Here is a 17,467-nt window from a genome sequence, read left to right on the forward strand (position 1 = left end):
CATTGGAGGCAAATTGCTGCTATGGATAAAGGGGTGGTTTAGGGGGAGAAGACAGAGAGTGGTAATCAATGGACACTGCTCATCGTGGACTGATGTTATTAGTGGAGTCCCTCAGGGCTCAGTGTTGGGTCCATTATTGTTTTCTGTATTTATAAATGATATTGATGATGGTATATCGGGCTTAATGTCCAAGTTTGCAGACGATACAAAGGTTGGCAGGGTTGTCAAGGACACTACTGACACTATGCTGCTGCAACAGGATCTGGAAAGGTTGAGCAGATGGGCTGAGAGGTGGCAAATGAAGTTTAACATTGACAAATGTAAAGTACTACACATGGGAAACAGCAACCCCAGAGCAACGTATCAACTCTGTGGTACAACACTGACAGTGGTAGAGAATGAAAGGGACTTGGGGGTGGTTGTGCAGGCAGATATGAAGTTCTCTGAGCAGTGCAGACGGGCTGCAAGAGTAGCTCATGGAGTATTGTCAATGATATACAGGAATTTTTCCAGCAGGGATAAGGAGGTGATTATTCCATTGTATAAGGCGATGGTCAGGCCACACCTAGAGTACTGTATACAGGTCTGGAGGCCTCATTTCAAGAAGGATGTAGAGCTGCTGGAACGAGTACAGAGAAGGGCAACAAGATTAGTGAATGGAACAAAGGGGTGCTCTTACGAAGAAAGGCTTAAGTTTTGCAAATTACAGTGTCTGGAGACTAGGCACCAGCGAGGTGATCTGATAGAGGTGTATAAAGCCTTGAATGGTTTAAGCATGCTCAATGCTGATGGGATTCTTCCTCTAGCTCAGAAAAATCACCTGAGAGGGCATAAATTCAAATTGAGGAAAGACAGATGTAGGATAGACGTGCGGAAATTTGCCTTTAGCCAGCGCGTGGTTGGTTGGTGGAACAGACTTCCATCCCTTGTGGTGGAGGTTGATAGCCTAAATAAGTTTAAGGCTCAGCTGGACAGGTATTTTGAACGAACAGAGGGGTGAAGTGGAAGTGTTTTTTTTTTTTTTTTTTTTTTTTTGGCTGATGCTGCATAAGCTTGCTTTCTTGCATCAAATGCCTCTACTAATGCTAATGCTAATGCTAATTACTTACCTGAGGGGACATAAATTCAGATTGAGGAAGACAATTATAGAACAGATGTGCAGAACTTCACCTTTTGCCAATGGGTGGTTGATAGTAGGAACAAACTTCCATCTGTTGTAATGGAGGTCAACAACTTAAATAAGCTCAAAGCAGAACTAGACAAACATCTGGAGTGAATGGATTTTTGAAACGGGAATTTTTTTTTTTTTTTTTTTTTTTTTTTTTTGGCTGATGCTATATAACTTGCCTTCTTTACTCTGCTAATGCTAATGATTCACAGCTGATTACATGCAGTTGTGTGGTGTATATATCACATTTGTGAGGAATCTGGAAGCAGATAGCATTTCAGGGAAAACTCAAGCAGACCCCACCATAGGCAATTAAGACTTCAAGCTACTTGTATATACCTTCAAGAAGTCAGAAAATTGAGCTCTGTGTGCCGAAAAGAGCTGCCAATATATAAATGAGGACGTCACACCTTTCAGCCAGTTCTCAAGAATAAAGTTACCAGATGGAAGTTGCAGGGAGGAAGGCCTTGCCTGGTTGGCATGAATATCATATCGTATGCCTTTACTAATGCTAATGCTAATTACAGATCTGAATGCATTCACTTTGCTAAGAGAAAGTACAGTGCATAATTCTTCTTGTAAAAGGTTTCTGTTTATACTCTGACACAGACACCAGATCAGAGAAGTTTACAATAAACCATTAATATCATTAACCATATTCAGCAGTCCACTGGGCTGGACAACAGTTCACTCAAACAGCATGTGCTATTGCACTCTAACTTCTGACCACTCAGCTGCACATTCATTATCTGATTAAGTCCTTTTAATGTAAAATTTAGTGGGTTATTTTCATTATTTTAATAGGTAGAAAATTTGGAGGATAAGATATTTGTGCTGGGACATGGGTATAAGCTGTTTTCAATGCATTGGCAATTGCTGAAGATTTGACTACTTATAAAATTTGACTACTATTGTAAAATTTTGGAGGGATGATTTACTTATTTTCCTGATATTCTGCAATGCCAAACTACTCTGGGATTGGTAGATTGGGTTAGTGAAGAAGCGAACTAAATTCATGTTTTTTTTTTCTTGATTTTGCATTGCATAATAAATAAATAAGTATTAAGTATTAATAAATAAATGGTATGCAATATGACATAAAAACCTGTTTAAGGAGAGTATCAGATTTTCTTGTCTAGCTTCAGTGCATTAATTGCACCCACCAAACTTTTAAATAAGGTGGGAATCACTTGTATATATCTGGGCTTGAATGGTTTGCTGTTTGTATAACTTTTCTTTGTGGCATGATTTCCTGCTGAGTTCACTGATTCTTAGCAGATAATTTTTGCATCAACTTGCGCAAAGTTTGGAAAATTTTAAGTTGAAATTCAAAATGTGCAAAGTCATTGTAGTAGCGATTACCAGATAACAGCCACTGCCAAAAGGGTTTTTCTCAGCAACCCAGTTTAAGGTTAGGATCAAAGAAGGGGGACAGATTATTAAATCAACTGCTGAGAAGATATAGACAGGAAGTAAAGCAAGTTTTTGAGCCATTATTTAAGATGGAAAGATTTGTGATGGACAAAAATGTGTTTGGTGATTTGGCCTTGCCTGTTCAGACCTGAGCTGCTCCACAGTGGGTTATGAACATTGATGTGATCTATTAGGAAAAAAAGGAAACAGTTCCGAAATAATTTTGTCAAGATCGTTTTGGGAGATGTCAATTAGAAGTAGCAAGTAAACTGAGAAAACCATGAGGAGAGACTCCAGAACTATTCTAGTGACTATTACTTCCAGAGTCCTAGTTTGGATGAATTGTTCACCTAACACTAATTTGTTTACCACTATCGTTCACCACCATGTGATGATCCTTCTCCAATTCTTTCTTTGTGTTTGTGCAGTTTTCAAAGAAGTTTTCTGTTGATCCAAATGTGTGGATATATAATAGTTCCCTGGCATTTCTTAGTGTCCAAATTTCTGTATCTTTATAGGATTTGGTTTGTATGATTAAATGTGACAATTTATGTATTCATCTTTGATTTTGATGATAGCTATGGTGTTGTTGTTATGATGTTTAATGATACAAGAGCTACTGAGGCCAAATTGTGTCTGTCATAGTTCATTTAATACATTATATCTATTTAATTACATTGATGTGTGTAGGCCAATATGCTTCAAGTATATTAACAGTTCTTCTATGTTGTCCTGATTTCTGAGGAAATTGGATAAAACCTGATCTTCATTAAATCTGCAAATGACTGGAAGGTACTAGATGGACAGATGAGTAAAGTAGACAGTCTACCAGGAAATGATGGACCATAAGTTGAGTGTGACAGGAAGTGCACTGGGGTAAATTTTCTCCCAGTGATAAAAAGAGGTGTGTAAGATGAGTGTGCCCAATTCTCAGTCTTGCCAATACCACTTCTTCTCATTTGTTTCATCTGAACACGAAGAGCCACAACTTTGGATCTTATTTTATCTGGTAAAGTTTGTTGGTGGTATTTCTTTGCCAGATCTGTAACCAGTTATGGTAACATGCCTTGTGAATTATAGGTTTGTAATCCATATAAGGAATCTACAGATGAGAGAGTGTGGGAATAGGTTATTTAGTAGCAAGACTGGCACTCTCATTTCCTGGAATTCTGGGATTCAACAAAACATTACTCACTGTTTGGGTTCACTGCAAGACAGCAACTAGCAGTGAAGGGATTTCAGTGTTGGATGAGAGGAAGAGAAATTCTCCTTTATGACAAAAACCGCAATGAGAGAGTCAGTGTAGATTAAAGCCCGTGAAATGGAAAATTCAACAATTTGGTCAAGTGATTGTCTTCACAGTCTTCATAGCATATAGTTCGGCAGTAAAGATACTGCATTCGGCTGGTTATGAAGTGGTAACGGTGAATTATGGAAAGACTACAGCAGCAATTACTGCATTGTCAGTTTTTGATCTGTCTGTGTATACTGTACAAGCTGTTATTTTTGGTTTTTAGGAGCATTAGCAACTAAGGCCATATTGCTCCGGGATATGCGGTGGTCATTCCCTGAATGACCTTTCCGCATCCTCCGTATTTGGTGGTGACGGGCTCGAACCCCGGTCTAATCAAGAAGCGTGTGCTACGCACTGCTGCTCCTTCCCACCTGGCTACGGAGGCGCCTCCCTGTACAAGCATTGTAGTTCAGAATAGTGAGAGCTGCATGCAACTGTCTGATATTGGAGGAAGATAAAACATTTTTCTCCCATTGGTGAATGTAGTGACCATGAGAAGTAGGAGCATGAAACCAGGGCGGAACAGGAAGAGCCATGTCCTGAGTAATTTTACTTAAATAAATATTTCAAGTTTGAAGTATTTCTCTTAGTCTGATTGCCCTAGGTCAGTTTTCATTTGGCTTATTATCATAAAAGGAATCCTGACAGGTATTATACAGATACTCAAAGGATGTGAGGGGAGACTTCAGACCTTAGCTGCATAATGAGACAGCAAACTTTTTCTTCGAAGGTGTAATGGGAGATCATATGCTTCAACTGGACTGGAGAAGTGCTGAAAGCTCTCAGGGCTGTCCTCAGAGTATTGTGATGGATGACATTTGGCTGTTCTAATGTGCTTCTCTTGGTCAAGTTGTATAAGGAGAACATAATATTAGCATTAGCATTAGTAGAGGTATTTGATGCAAGAAAGCAAGCTTATGCAGCATCAGCCAAAAAAAAAAAAAAAAAACACTTTTACTTCACCACTCTGTTTATTCGAAATACCTGTCCAGCTGAGCCTTAAACTTCTTTAGGCTATCAACTTCCATGACAAGGGATGGAAATCTGTTCCACCAACCAACCATCCGCTGGCTAAAGGCAAATTTCTGCACGTCTATCCTACATCTGTCTTTCCTCAATTTGAATTTATGCCCTCTCAGGTGATTATTCTGAGCAAGAGGAAGAATCCCATCAGCATTGAGCATGCTCAAACCATTCAAGGCTTTATACACCTCTATCAGATCATCTCGCTCATGCCTAGTCTCCAGACACTGTAATTTGCAAAACTTAAGCCTTTCTTCACAAGAGCACCCCTTTGTTCCATTCACTAATCTTGTTGCCCTTCTCTGTACTCGTTCCAACAGCTCTACATCCTTCATGAAATGAGGCCTCCAGACCTGTATACAGTACTCAAGGTGTGGCCTGACCATTGCCTTATACAAGGGAATAATCACCTCCTTATCCCTGCTAGAAAAATTCCTATATATCATTGACAATAAACCATGAGCTACTCTTGCAGCCCATCTGCACTACTCAGAGAACTTCATATCTGCCTGCACAACCACCCCCAGGTCCCTTTCATTCTCTACCACTGTCAGTATAGTACCACAGAGTTGATACATTGCTCTGGGGTTGCTGTTTCCCATATGTAGTACTTTACATTTGTTAATGTTAAACTTCATTTGCCACCTCTCAGCCCATTTGCTCAACCTTTCCAGATCCTGTTGCAGCAGCATAGTGTCAGTAGTGTCCTTGACAACCCTGCCAACCTTTGTATCGTCTGCAAACTTGGACATTAAGCTTGATATACCATCATCAATATCATTTATAAATACAGAAAACAATAATGGACCCAACACTGAGCCCTGAGGGACTCCACTGATAACATTAGCCCACAATGAGCAGTGTCCATTGATTACCACTCTCTGTCTTCTCTCCCTCAACCACCCCTTTATCCATAGCAGCAATTTGCCTCCAATGCCACACTTCTCCAATTTGTGCAGCGGTCTTCCATGTGCAACAGTATCAAAAGCCTTTCTAAGATCCAAGTATATAATATCAAAGTTATTCCCTGCATCCAGTTCTTTTGTGACTGCATCATAGTATCCAATCAAATTGGTCAGGCAAGACTTCCCCTTAACAAAACCATGCTGTGTCCGAGCTATAACTGAAGTCTTGTCTAGATGATCCTGCAGTGCTTCTTTAACCAGTGCCTCCATTAGTTTTCCTGGAACAGAAGTTAAACTAACAGGTCTATAATTACTTGTGTCAGCCTTTGATCCTCCTTTGCGAACTGGGGTCACATTTGCACATCTCCAGTCTGTGGGTACCTCCCCTGAGTCCAAGGAAGCTCTCATAATTATGGCTAAGAGTTTGCTTACTTCCTTTGCTGCCTCCTTTAATATAATTGGATAGATCCCATCCACCCCAGGTGCCTTTCTTGTCTTTATCTTCAACAATTTCTCCTCCACTTTACTCTCAGTTATTACAAGACTCTCTAGCTTACTGCCAGAGTTGAATACACCTCTGGCATTCCCCTCGCTGAATAACTCCTCATGTGTGAATGTCGATGTAAAATATGCATTTAGTTTGTTAGCTATCTGAGCAGTATCACCAACAGTTGACCCATCGATATCAAGTGGACCAATCTGATTCATCCCCTTCTTTCTAGAGTTTACATAAGCAAAGAACTCTTTGCTGTTTTTCTTTGCATCCCTTGCCAAATATTTCTCATGATCTGCCTTCACCTGCCTAACCTCCTTTGTAACTTGGTTACAGATCAACTTGTATCTATCACAGGCCTCTGTGTCACGTGTTAATTTGTATGTATCCCATGCATTTTTCTTCTCTGCCATATGTCTCATTAGTTCATCTCACATCCATTTGGGCCTAAACCTTGAACAATATTTCTTAGTTGGTATGTAAAGCCTAGTAGCTTCCAAGATAAGTTCTTTGAATGCTTCCCATTTTGAATTTGCTGTTGGTAACATCATCAGTTGGTCCCACTGTATAGAATTTAAATGTATAGAATTTAATATAAGCATGGACAGATCAGAGACTTGTAGAGGAGAAGTAAGGAGTGCTGATCAGCTCCCCATGACATGGACGAGACTGACTGAAGTATGTTCAACTGTTTTAGATAAGTAGTTTGTTGATATATGCTTGGAAATTGAGCTTATTATCTAATATCAGGCCCAGAAATCTGATGCTGTTTACTAGTGGTATTGGGTTATTGTTTAGCTGTAGTTCAGGATAGGGGTTGAGAGCACATCACTTAGAAAAGTGAGCGGTGGTAGTTTTCTTTTCTTCTAGCCAATATCCATTGTGTGAGGTCTCAGGGTCTCAGATTCAATTCTGTTTATAGTAATCTGGAGTTAATATATGATGAGGTTCATGCTTTGCAATTGGCAGTAGAGGGTGAATACATGTAAACCTCAACAGTTCTGGGGATGTCTCGGGTTATGTTATTGACTCAAATTGCAAATTACATTGCACTGAGTATAGATCCCTGTGGTACCCCTTTTTGGGATGTAGACAGTATGTTTTTGATAGCAGACCTGAAAAGAGTGGTGGTGGTGTAGAAAATTCTAAATACATTAGCCCTTGATGGTAAAAGTCTATAATAATACCATGTAGCCAAGTAGTGTCAAATGCATTTTCAATATCTAAGGTGACCATGACTAGATGTTGTTTCAAGACAAAGGCATTGCGAATATGGGATTCAGTTTTGAACAGGACAATGAGAATGGATCTGCTCTTACGAAAACCATACTGATGATCTGATAAAAAGATTCTCTGTTTCTAAGATCCATGTAAGCCTCATATGTACCATTCTCTCAAAATTTTTCCCATGTAGGTTGTAAGAGATATTCATTTATAATTTTGAACAAAAGAAAGGTCTTTGTCTGGTTTTAGAATGGCAAGAACGAAAGAATGGCACCAAGAAAGACGATAAATTTTCTGAGAAGATCCGGTTATAGAAAATTAGTAGAGTGCATAAGTCCTCTACAAGTAATTATTTTAGCATAATGTAGTGAATGTTATCTGTACTGGCAGCACTATAGAAGATTTATTTTAAGATTCCTTAAGTTCTGTTAAATTAAAAGGTTGGTTGTATGGAATTGAGAGATGTGTGGAGAAGTTAATTTTGTGGCATTCTGCATCAGCTTTTATGTGCTGAAAGTAGACACAGTAGGAAGCAGAAGCAGATATTGAAGGGAATGATTCTGCTAACACATTAGCAATTTCTTTAGGTGAAGACAAATCTTTCCTATTCCAGCAGAGTATTGGAGATGGTAGTCAAAAGAATTTTGCATTTAGCATTTGTATTCAACTCCAGATTAACCATGGGTCAGTGTCTTTGTTTATAGTCAAGGAAAATGCAATCCAGGAGTCATATTTGGCTTTCACCTAATCTGCTTTGCTTTGGCTTTAAGTCTTTTATTTTGATTATATTAGATTAGATTAGTGGTGGTAGGACACTTGAGGAAGTTGTTCCAAGCACAGTTTTTTCTTGCAGTTGGCATCAGAGCAACATGTATTCCACCAGTTGTTATTGTGGCAGCACTTGGAAAGGTGATTTCAGAATGGAATCTTTAGCTGCAGTCAGTAACTGACTGGTAATGTAAGTAGTTACATTGTCAATGGGTTGCTGTTGAACATAACTTCTGTATAACTGGACCTGGGTAGAGTAGCTGTCCCAGTTTGCCTTGTTGAACTTCCAGGTGGAGTTACCGGTGTTTGTAATGAGCAAATGATTGGAAAGTGATCTCTGTTTAGAGGATCATTTATCACAGACCATGTCATACTTCGAAAAATTGATGGTGAGCAGTTGATAAGTTTATTGTAGAGGTAGATCCTGTAGGTAGGTGAATATAGGTGGGAGATCCAGAGTTTAGTATAATTAAATTGTTATTATTCATGAATGTTTCAATCAATTGTAAGCAACCCTAATAATGGATGGTGTTCATTGAAGTCACCAAAAAGGCAGATGGCAGTTGCATAATAAGTTTATCAAGTTCTGTATTGGAAAATGGTTGAGATGGTGGAATATATACAGAAGCAAGGGTTACTGATATACCAAATGCACTGCCACGGCTTCTAGACTAGTTTGTAAGTGAATGTGCTTAGAGGGTATATTTGATTTCACGAGCATAATTGGAGATGTCTGTAAAATACCGAATGGGAGTCATTTTTCAACAGTAAACCAAATGAAAACAAACCTGCTGCACTTAGACTTAAAGAACTAACTCAATCGTGGAATATAGAAATCGGCAATATATATCGGGACATGACACCGCCTGATCCACCGTGGACAAATATCCCTGCAATTTATGATGACTATTTCCAACAGTGGGAAAAGAACACCTTGTCGCCCTTCAATATCGCACAGTTACATGAAACTCATTCTGCTTCTAATTCACAGGCCTGTAAGATCTATACAGATGGATCAAAAACTGAGACCCAAGTAGGCACTGCGGCAATCTTCCCTTCATTCACTACTTCTATCTCAATACCTGTAGAATGCAGTATCTTCACTGCAGAGCTTTATGCTATTAACTTGGCTCTAGATCACATTACTCAACTTCTAATTTCTTCTGCCTTAATATACACTGACTCACTCAGTGCTGTCTCTGCCAAAAATAGTAATACCACCTCCTCTCACCCTGTTTTCAAACAAATCCATTCTAAATTACTTGTGTGCAATGAGTCAAACCAAACTGTGACATTCTGCTGGATACCAGGGCATTCGGGTATAGCAGGAAATGAAAGAGCAGATCTTGCAGCCAAACAACCAGATACCATTATTTTACAGAATTGTCAAGTTCCGTACTCCGATTTCAAACATATCATTCGTAAAGCATGTTACAATAGCTGGTCACTGATCTGGAGAGGTTATTCAGAAAACAAACTATACCAAATAAAACCAGAACCAAAGCTGTGGCTCTCCAGTTTCCGGAAAAATAGACGAGAAGAAACAATTTTAGGAAGGCTATGGATTGGGCATACTCACCTCACTAACCTGTATCTATTAAATAATGACAGTGCTCCCCAATGCACATCATGCCAAGTTCAACTGACCATTCGCCATTTGCTAGTGGACTGTCCCCACTTTCAAACCATCCGCTTAGACATCTTTAAGTCAATTTCTAATATGCAGTCATCAGCAAATTTATTCAGATTCTGGGAGATGATCCTAACAAAAAGGAACTATTTACTTTCCTAAATCTTTCCTAAATTAGGATATCATATTCACCATTTCCTAATGGTGAATATGATATCCTAAATCATATTCACCATTAGAAAGACACAATATGGCCCCAGCAGCCTCTGTGTTGTTAAACTCAACAACAACAACTCCATGAGCAAGAGACTATGAGATCCTGTCTTTTCTATGCATTGTGTAATTTGTAAATTTAGGTAAAACTTGTGACGATAAGAAAGTTTTCTGAAGACATACTCCTATCGGATTGGATTGAATTAGCAAAGCTCTTAAGTCGTAAGAATTGCTGTTTAGTACACAGCAGTTCCGCTGTATGATATAAGACATTATTTAGGCTTAGTTTTTGCATATTGGTCTGACTTTTTTTTGAAAGTGGACCATTTCTGTCAGTCTTGTTTTATTTTATCTTTTTTTTTGGGGAAAAAGGAGTGTCCAGAATTCGTGGATGCTCCTTTTGCATGGAGTTCTAAAATGGGCTCATCATTATCTAAAAACCCATCTACATCCATACTATTGGTGGGAGATTCCATTTTTTTTTTTAACCTGAGTTAGATTTTAATTGTTCTTTGTCAACTGGGACCAATGGAGAAATACCCCAGTTAGCATCAACAGGGATGCTAACTGGGGTATTTGTAGCCTCACTAGTTTCCTTTGGAGCATTACCTTTTTTAGAGGTTGAAAGTATAGATTTAAGCTAGTTTGCTTGAGAGGTGTTAGGTGGCACTGATACATCCATTTGTGCTGCAGTAGAAACAAAGTTTCAAGTGTGAGCTGCATAATAACGAATACTAGGCATGCTCAACATAACATGCCTACGTGCCTCAGGAAATGTGACTTTATTTTGTATTTCTGAATTTCCTTTCCTGTTACCTATAGTTCATAAGCTTTGAAAAAAGCTGGGTGGCTTCCTTTGCAGTTTGAACAAACAGGGGTTGTGATTGAGCAATCTGCTTGAGTATGTTCCTTAGATCCATAGATTGGACATAGGGTGTCACCTTGACACGCCTGCTGGGAATGACCATATTTCTGATGTTTAAAGCAACAAATGGAATTCGGAATGCAAGGTTGAATCTGATCTGACAGTTTAAACATCCAGCTTTAATTAAGTTTAGAGTGCTGAATGTTTAAAATGATGGAGTTGGAGTGAGATTTCCATCTTTTTATTCACGATTTGCTTTACATTTATTATTTTTTGACTGTTGAATTCCTGGAATAGATCTTCTCCAGAGACTGTAATTAGGTCCCACTTGCTGATGACACATTTTGATGAATTTAAGGTTTGGTGGGGAGTAATTGATACTGGAAATCCACCAAATGTTGTCTTTAACAGCTGCTCTAAATTTTTTGAGGTGACTGTTCAATCAGGAGGGTTCCAGATTGCAGTCTTTTCGCCATTTTTGTTGATCCAGCAATTGATTCCAAATATTTTTGAATTAAGAATGGTGATAACTTGCCCACAGGTTGGGTGGATAGAGAATGTATCACCAGGAAATTTGGTAGATCATTATGACACTGCTTCTCTTCGAAGTCTTTTCAGTTGACTGGAGTCATGGCCGATATCAGTAGTTTTTGGTCTTGAGCTTGAAGGTGCTAAAGGTGGATAACTGCTTGTATCCATGATGAAACCTTTTGGCCCTGGGGGTTTATCTTTACCACCTAGGTTACTGGCCCCCACCATGGGGAGGCAAGAGACACTTGGTGGCCAAGCATAGAGGTTAGTACAGTTAGTACAATTAGTTAAATTAAAGAAAAAAGGTACTTTCCTTCTTCTTGGTTCTCTTCTCTGTGCTTTTAAGAAAGTAGAGCCACTTAACAGGAAAGGTTACTAAGAAAGGGAGAAAACTCAGAAAACTTGGTCGTAGGAGAGAAAAACGCTCTTTAAACACACAAGAATCGCTTAGCCATGGAAACGTTTGGCACCCAGGGCCAATAGCTATGGTGTATAGAATGCTAATATAATATTTCTCTGACAAGAATTCCATTATAAGTTGAGAGTCTCATTAATGGTTCTTGATTGTATAACTTCTACTAAAATGTCTGTGATGCTGATGTTTTGTTGTTTTCAGTAGCCCTGCCACATTTACCAAAATTTCTGAATGAAAAATGGAGATTACTGACAGGAAGGTGCATAGGAAATGCATAAGAAGGAAAGTTGGTCAGCCCTGCTGATACAGTGGGTTTTTTTTTTCCCATCTGGGATCTGATTGTGTGTAGTCAAAGTCAAATTTGCTATTATCATCAGCAAACAATCACAATAGACCAAGTTGAGGAAATTTTCAAATTTGTATACTTCTGTTGGGCATCACGGTTGGTTTTTCCACTGGTTATTGGTCCCATCATGGGGAGACAAGTAATGCCGCAAGCAGTGTCAGGTTATTTGGGTTAGTTTATAAGAAAAATAAAAGGGGAAAGTCTCACCTTTTTTAATTGATTTACTTACTCCTTGTGAGCGTGAAGTTTGGTGTACTCTATAACAAAAAACTAAAAAACTTTTAAACTAACAAGAGTTATCCTTTCCAGGATAACACTTTGGAGATCACCTCAGAGAATGCACTAGATCACTTGGCCACAAAATGCTTGACACCCATTGCCATATGGGCTGGAAAGGCAGATTCATCAGCACAATCCTTTGCCCATGTCAGTCCAGGATTTGTTTTTTTATTATTATTATTTTTTTTTTTTTAGGAGCATTAGCAACTAAGGCCATATTGCTCCGGGATATGCGGTGGTCATTCCCTGACCTTGCCGCATCCTCCGTATTTGGTGGTGACGGGCTTGAACCCCAGTCTAATCAAGAAGTGTGTGCTACGCACTGCTGCTCCTTCCCACCTGGCTATGGAGGCGCCGTCAGTCCAGGAAGTGAGGATGGCTTGTTACTTAAATGGTTGGCATTGATTCAGGCTAACGGCAGTTCATGTTATGCAATTTAAGTCATGGGCATTGTAAAAGACATCTCTTACTCTCTCTCACTGATGTGGACTTCTAATTTAGAAAAAAAAAGAAAAAAAAAAAAACATATTCAGAACAGAAATTTAAATTTTCATGTGTATACCTTCTGGAAATAGAATATAGCAGTTTATTATTTTTATATTAAAATCGGGAATACAGATCATTTACAATAATTCATTTAAACCATTTCCTTCTTTCCCAGCAGAAATAAATGAGCAAAAAATGTACATTAAAATATTATTTAGATATTTGTAAAGGAAAATATAAAAGAAGAATGTCATTACCAAATGGATTTTTAGCCACTATACTTTCTCTTGCTACTAGCCATGTAGAGCTGCCCTCTCTGTTCACAGCTTTAACACGGAATGTGTAATCGTGTAGTTCAATTAATTTATCAGCATGAATACTTGTGTTGATTGTCTCTCCAACAGGAAGCCAATGTCCAGAATCAGCATCTTTTTTTTCAACAACGTAATGCATAATTTCAGACCCACCATCATCACTTGGCGGTTTCCATGAAACTGTACAGCTGTCCTTAGAAATGCCTGTGATCTGCAAATTTGTAGGTGGCAATGGAACATCTAAAAAATTAATAAAGTAATAGGATTATTGTCTATAAAAGCATGATCAACAATCATGATAAGTGAATAGCCTTTTCAATTTTTTAATTTACTGGACCAACTGTATAAACAGATCTCCCCTCTATAATGGTGGGCATATTCAAGGGTGTGCTAGTAAATTTTTAACTACCGGCCCTCTAAAAGAAAGTAGGAGTACTGGCGATTTGAACAGATTTTAATTGAGGCCCCCACTGCTAGGCAGTGTCATCTACCTCCCAGGATCCTTTTGCACAGTTGATGTCATTGATCACGACTCGCCTCTCCCAGACTCTGGTGTGTTTTCACTGCCAGGGGCTGTTGGCTGCTTTCCATAATCCTTTGTGCAACCACTTTTTTTTTTTTTTTGTTAGTTGTTGGCGCATCAGCTTCTGCAGCCATAATGCACCTCCCAAAGTTTTTGCATTTTACTGTGATCCAAGCCTGAGGCGGGATTCGAACCTGTGACCTTTGGGTTGCCAGGCAGGCACTTTACCCACCTGGCTAGCCCGGTCGGCTTGTGCAACCACACGACTCTCCACTGCTACTTCATGCTACAATAGTTTTTCTGATGGCTGTTTCCCATAATCCTCTGCATGCACAGGTTGCACTCCTATTAATTTCTTTTTGTTTCCCATGATCCTTTGCGCAGGTTGAACTTCGTTATTTATTTTTTTTATTATTATTTTAAATTTTGCTGCTGGATGGCACCACACGTTTTTTTCATAAAAATTTTTTCTTTTGGTTGGATTCAAACAAAGGTCTATGAACTTTATGGGTAGGTATCCAAAATGGGAATATTATGTGAAATTATAATGTTTTTAATTAATTTAATTTCAAAGAGATGAATTTTTAAATTCTAAGGAGAAATTAAAAGTTAAATGGAATTTCCCAACTGTGGTTAAAGTTTGAAAATAAATACCCACGCTTGAAAATTATAAGGTAAACATTGTAATTCACAATCTGTAATTATAATGTTCTTATTATTCTGGTTAAAATTTGAAAATCCTCATTAAAGACAGTTTTAACAAATGAAAGTCTTTTATTTGAATACTAAAGAGACAATATCAATGCTCAGACCTTTAGTAATAATAAAGTTCTCAATTCAGATAACATACCATTATGAGGACAGTCCATTCTATGAAGCCTTCAAGTATTGTTCGAGAAAGTGTTCATCACTTGTTTTTGTTTGCAGTATGGAAAGATTTTTGAATTCCACCTCATGGCGCCAAAGTAATTGTGATGTCATTAGAGACAGACACCTCCTCTAGTAAAACCTACGACTGCTTTTCAACAGATATTTTCTCTCTCCTAATTTTCTAACAGGGTGCTTACAGTAGCACCCTATTAGAGAATTTGGGAATACCCCTTGATCTGCTCTCTGTTCACTAGTGCAACTTCTTGGTATGTGGGACAGGTGGTCAGATAAGTTTTACGAGTAACACTAAGTTGTAGAATGGTAATCGCTTTAGCTCTCTTAATTCATGCTTAGCAGCAGCACTAATTGCCTAAAGCCTGAAGGCTAGAAGTGCAAACAGTGCATACCCTTAAGTCTCTCCTAATCTGTTAGTTATATGAAAATTGTCTTTGCTCAATGGAAACTATTTTAAATGTAATAATCAAGGGGAATTCAAAAAATTCCCTAATAGAAAAATTAGCTATAAAGGAGTTCGTTAAACAGGGGTCCAATTAAGTAATTTAAAATTCTAAAAATAGTTATAAAGTTTCATATAGCAAATATCTTAACAATACAGTGATAAACACAAATTTAGTTAAATAACTATAAGCTTATTTGAATATTAGGTAAACATGTGAAAAAAAATTTACCAAATATTACAAATTTTGAAATGTATTGCATCCAAATGTCACACGTCACTGTTAATAAAGGTGCCCATATGCCATACCGTTGCGTACCATCCCAAAAAAATCACTGACTGTACCTATTGCTGTGGTTTATTTGTATATCTGTAGATAGTTACTAAGTAAAAATAAATGCCAAGGCATAATACATTATGAATTGTAAATTTACTATTGAACAATCAGTGAACTACACCATTCTTTGTTCTTAATAGTATATTGCAATGAATGCCATCGATTTAATTGTATCTCATATTTTGACTACCTTCACAAAGAGTTACCATGTATTCCACTACCTCAAATAAGTAACATTTCTTTGTTATTTAATTTACTATTTCACTGAATGTACAATATACTATTGAACATTCAGTGAAATACACCATTCTTTGTTTGTAAATTGCTATGAATGGCATTGATTTAATTGTATCTCATATTGTGACTGCCTTCACAACAAGGTACCATGAATTGCATTACCTCGAATAAGTAATACTTCACCAATGGAGAAGACTGTTGTTGCTTATTCTCAGCAGATACCACCACCCAGACATTTGAAAAATGGTATGGGATAAAACACTGTGTTATTCACATTACTATTCCTATTAGACTTAGGAACGTAAAATGGTGTACAAAAGTGACAGTAGGAGAGGAAGAAGAAGAAATGCAGTCAAAAGAGGAAAGGGACAATTACTCCTCACATTCACTCACTGTGACGCACTATGGCCATAGTTCCCGATGCACCTAATAAATCTCTAAACCAAGCAAACAACCACTCAATCACTGAACTAAACCACTCATTAATCCCCCAAATAGGCAACGTTTCCCCATTAGGGAAGAATGAGGTAAAGAGGGCCCCATCAGGACATCATCCCCCCCCCTAGATGGTACCATTTCAAGGCTTCTTGGCCTATCGTCGGTGAGTGAGCAGGTACCCTGGTGTTGCAATCATGCCAACACAGTTATGAAGTATAACTCAACAATATGAGAGATACCAAAGGGTGTACATAGTAATAATTCCTAAGTAAAAATAAATGCACAAGGCAAAATACATTACATTGTAAATTTACTATTGAACATTCAGTGAAATACACCATTCTTTGTTTGCAATAGTAAACTGCAACTCACCCACTGATGATAGGACAACAAGCCTTGAAACATTAGCATTAGCATTAGTAGAGGCATTTGATGCAAGAAAGCAAGCTTATGCAGCATCAGCCAAAAAAAAATAAATAAATAAAAAATAACCACTTCCACTTCACCCCTCTGTTCATTCGAAATACCTGTCCAGCTGAACCTTAAACTTATTTAGGCTATCAACTTCCAGGACAAGGGATGGAAGTCTGTTCCACCAACAAACCACCCTCTGGCTAAAGGCAAATTTCCTCACGTCTATCTTACATCTGTCCTTCCTAAATTTGAATTTATGCCCTCTCAGGTGATTATTCTGAGCAAGAGGAAGAATCCCATCAGCATTGAGCATGCTCAAACCATTCAAGGCTTTATACACCTCTATCTTTATACACCTCTATCTGGTGCCTAGTCTCCAGACACTGTAATTTGCAAAACTTAAGCCTTTCTTTGTAAGAGCACTCCTTTGTTCCATTCACTAATCTTGTTGCCCTTCTCTGTACTCGTTCCAGCATCTCTACATCCTTCTTGAAATGAGGTCTCCAGACCTGTATACAGTACTCTAGGTTGGCCTGAAAATTGCCTTATACAAGGGAATAATCACCTCCTTATCCCTGCTAGAAAAATTCCTATATATCATCGACAATGAGCTACTCTTGCAGCCCATCTGCACTGTCAGAAAACTTCATATCTGCCTGCACAACCATCCCCAGGTCCCTTTCATTCTCTACCACTGTCAGTGTAGTACCACAGAGTTGATACGTTGCTCTGGGGTTGCTGTTTCCCATATGTAGTACTTTACATTTGTCAATGTTAAACTTCATTTGCCACCTCTCAGCCCATCTGCTCAATCTTTCCAGATC

At 38.3% G+C, this 17,467-nt stretch overlaps 1 protein-coding gene across 1 annotated transcript in view; it reads right to left on the minus strand.

Moving 5' to 3' along the window:
* LOC150087120 (twitchin-like) overlaps positions 1 to 17,467 on the minus strand; it is a 3,511,780-nt gene that overhangs the window by 1,482,525 nt on the left and 2,011,788 nt on the right. Inside the window, 1 exon segment of the mRNA XM_090372971.1 lies at positions 13,311 to 13,607. Coding sequence (XP_090229097.1) covers positions 13,311 to 13,607 — 297 coding nt within the window.

This window comes from Mastigoproctus giganteus, chromosome 4, assembly GCF_048544385.1.
Source record: "Mastigoproctus giganteus isolate SK-2022 chromosome 4, ASM4854438v1, whole genome shotgun sequence".
NCBI lineage: Eukaryota > Metazoa > Arthropoda > Arachnida > Uropygi > Thelyphonidae > Mastigoproctus > Mastigoproctus giganteus.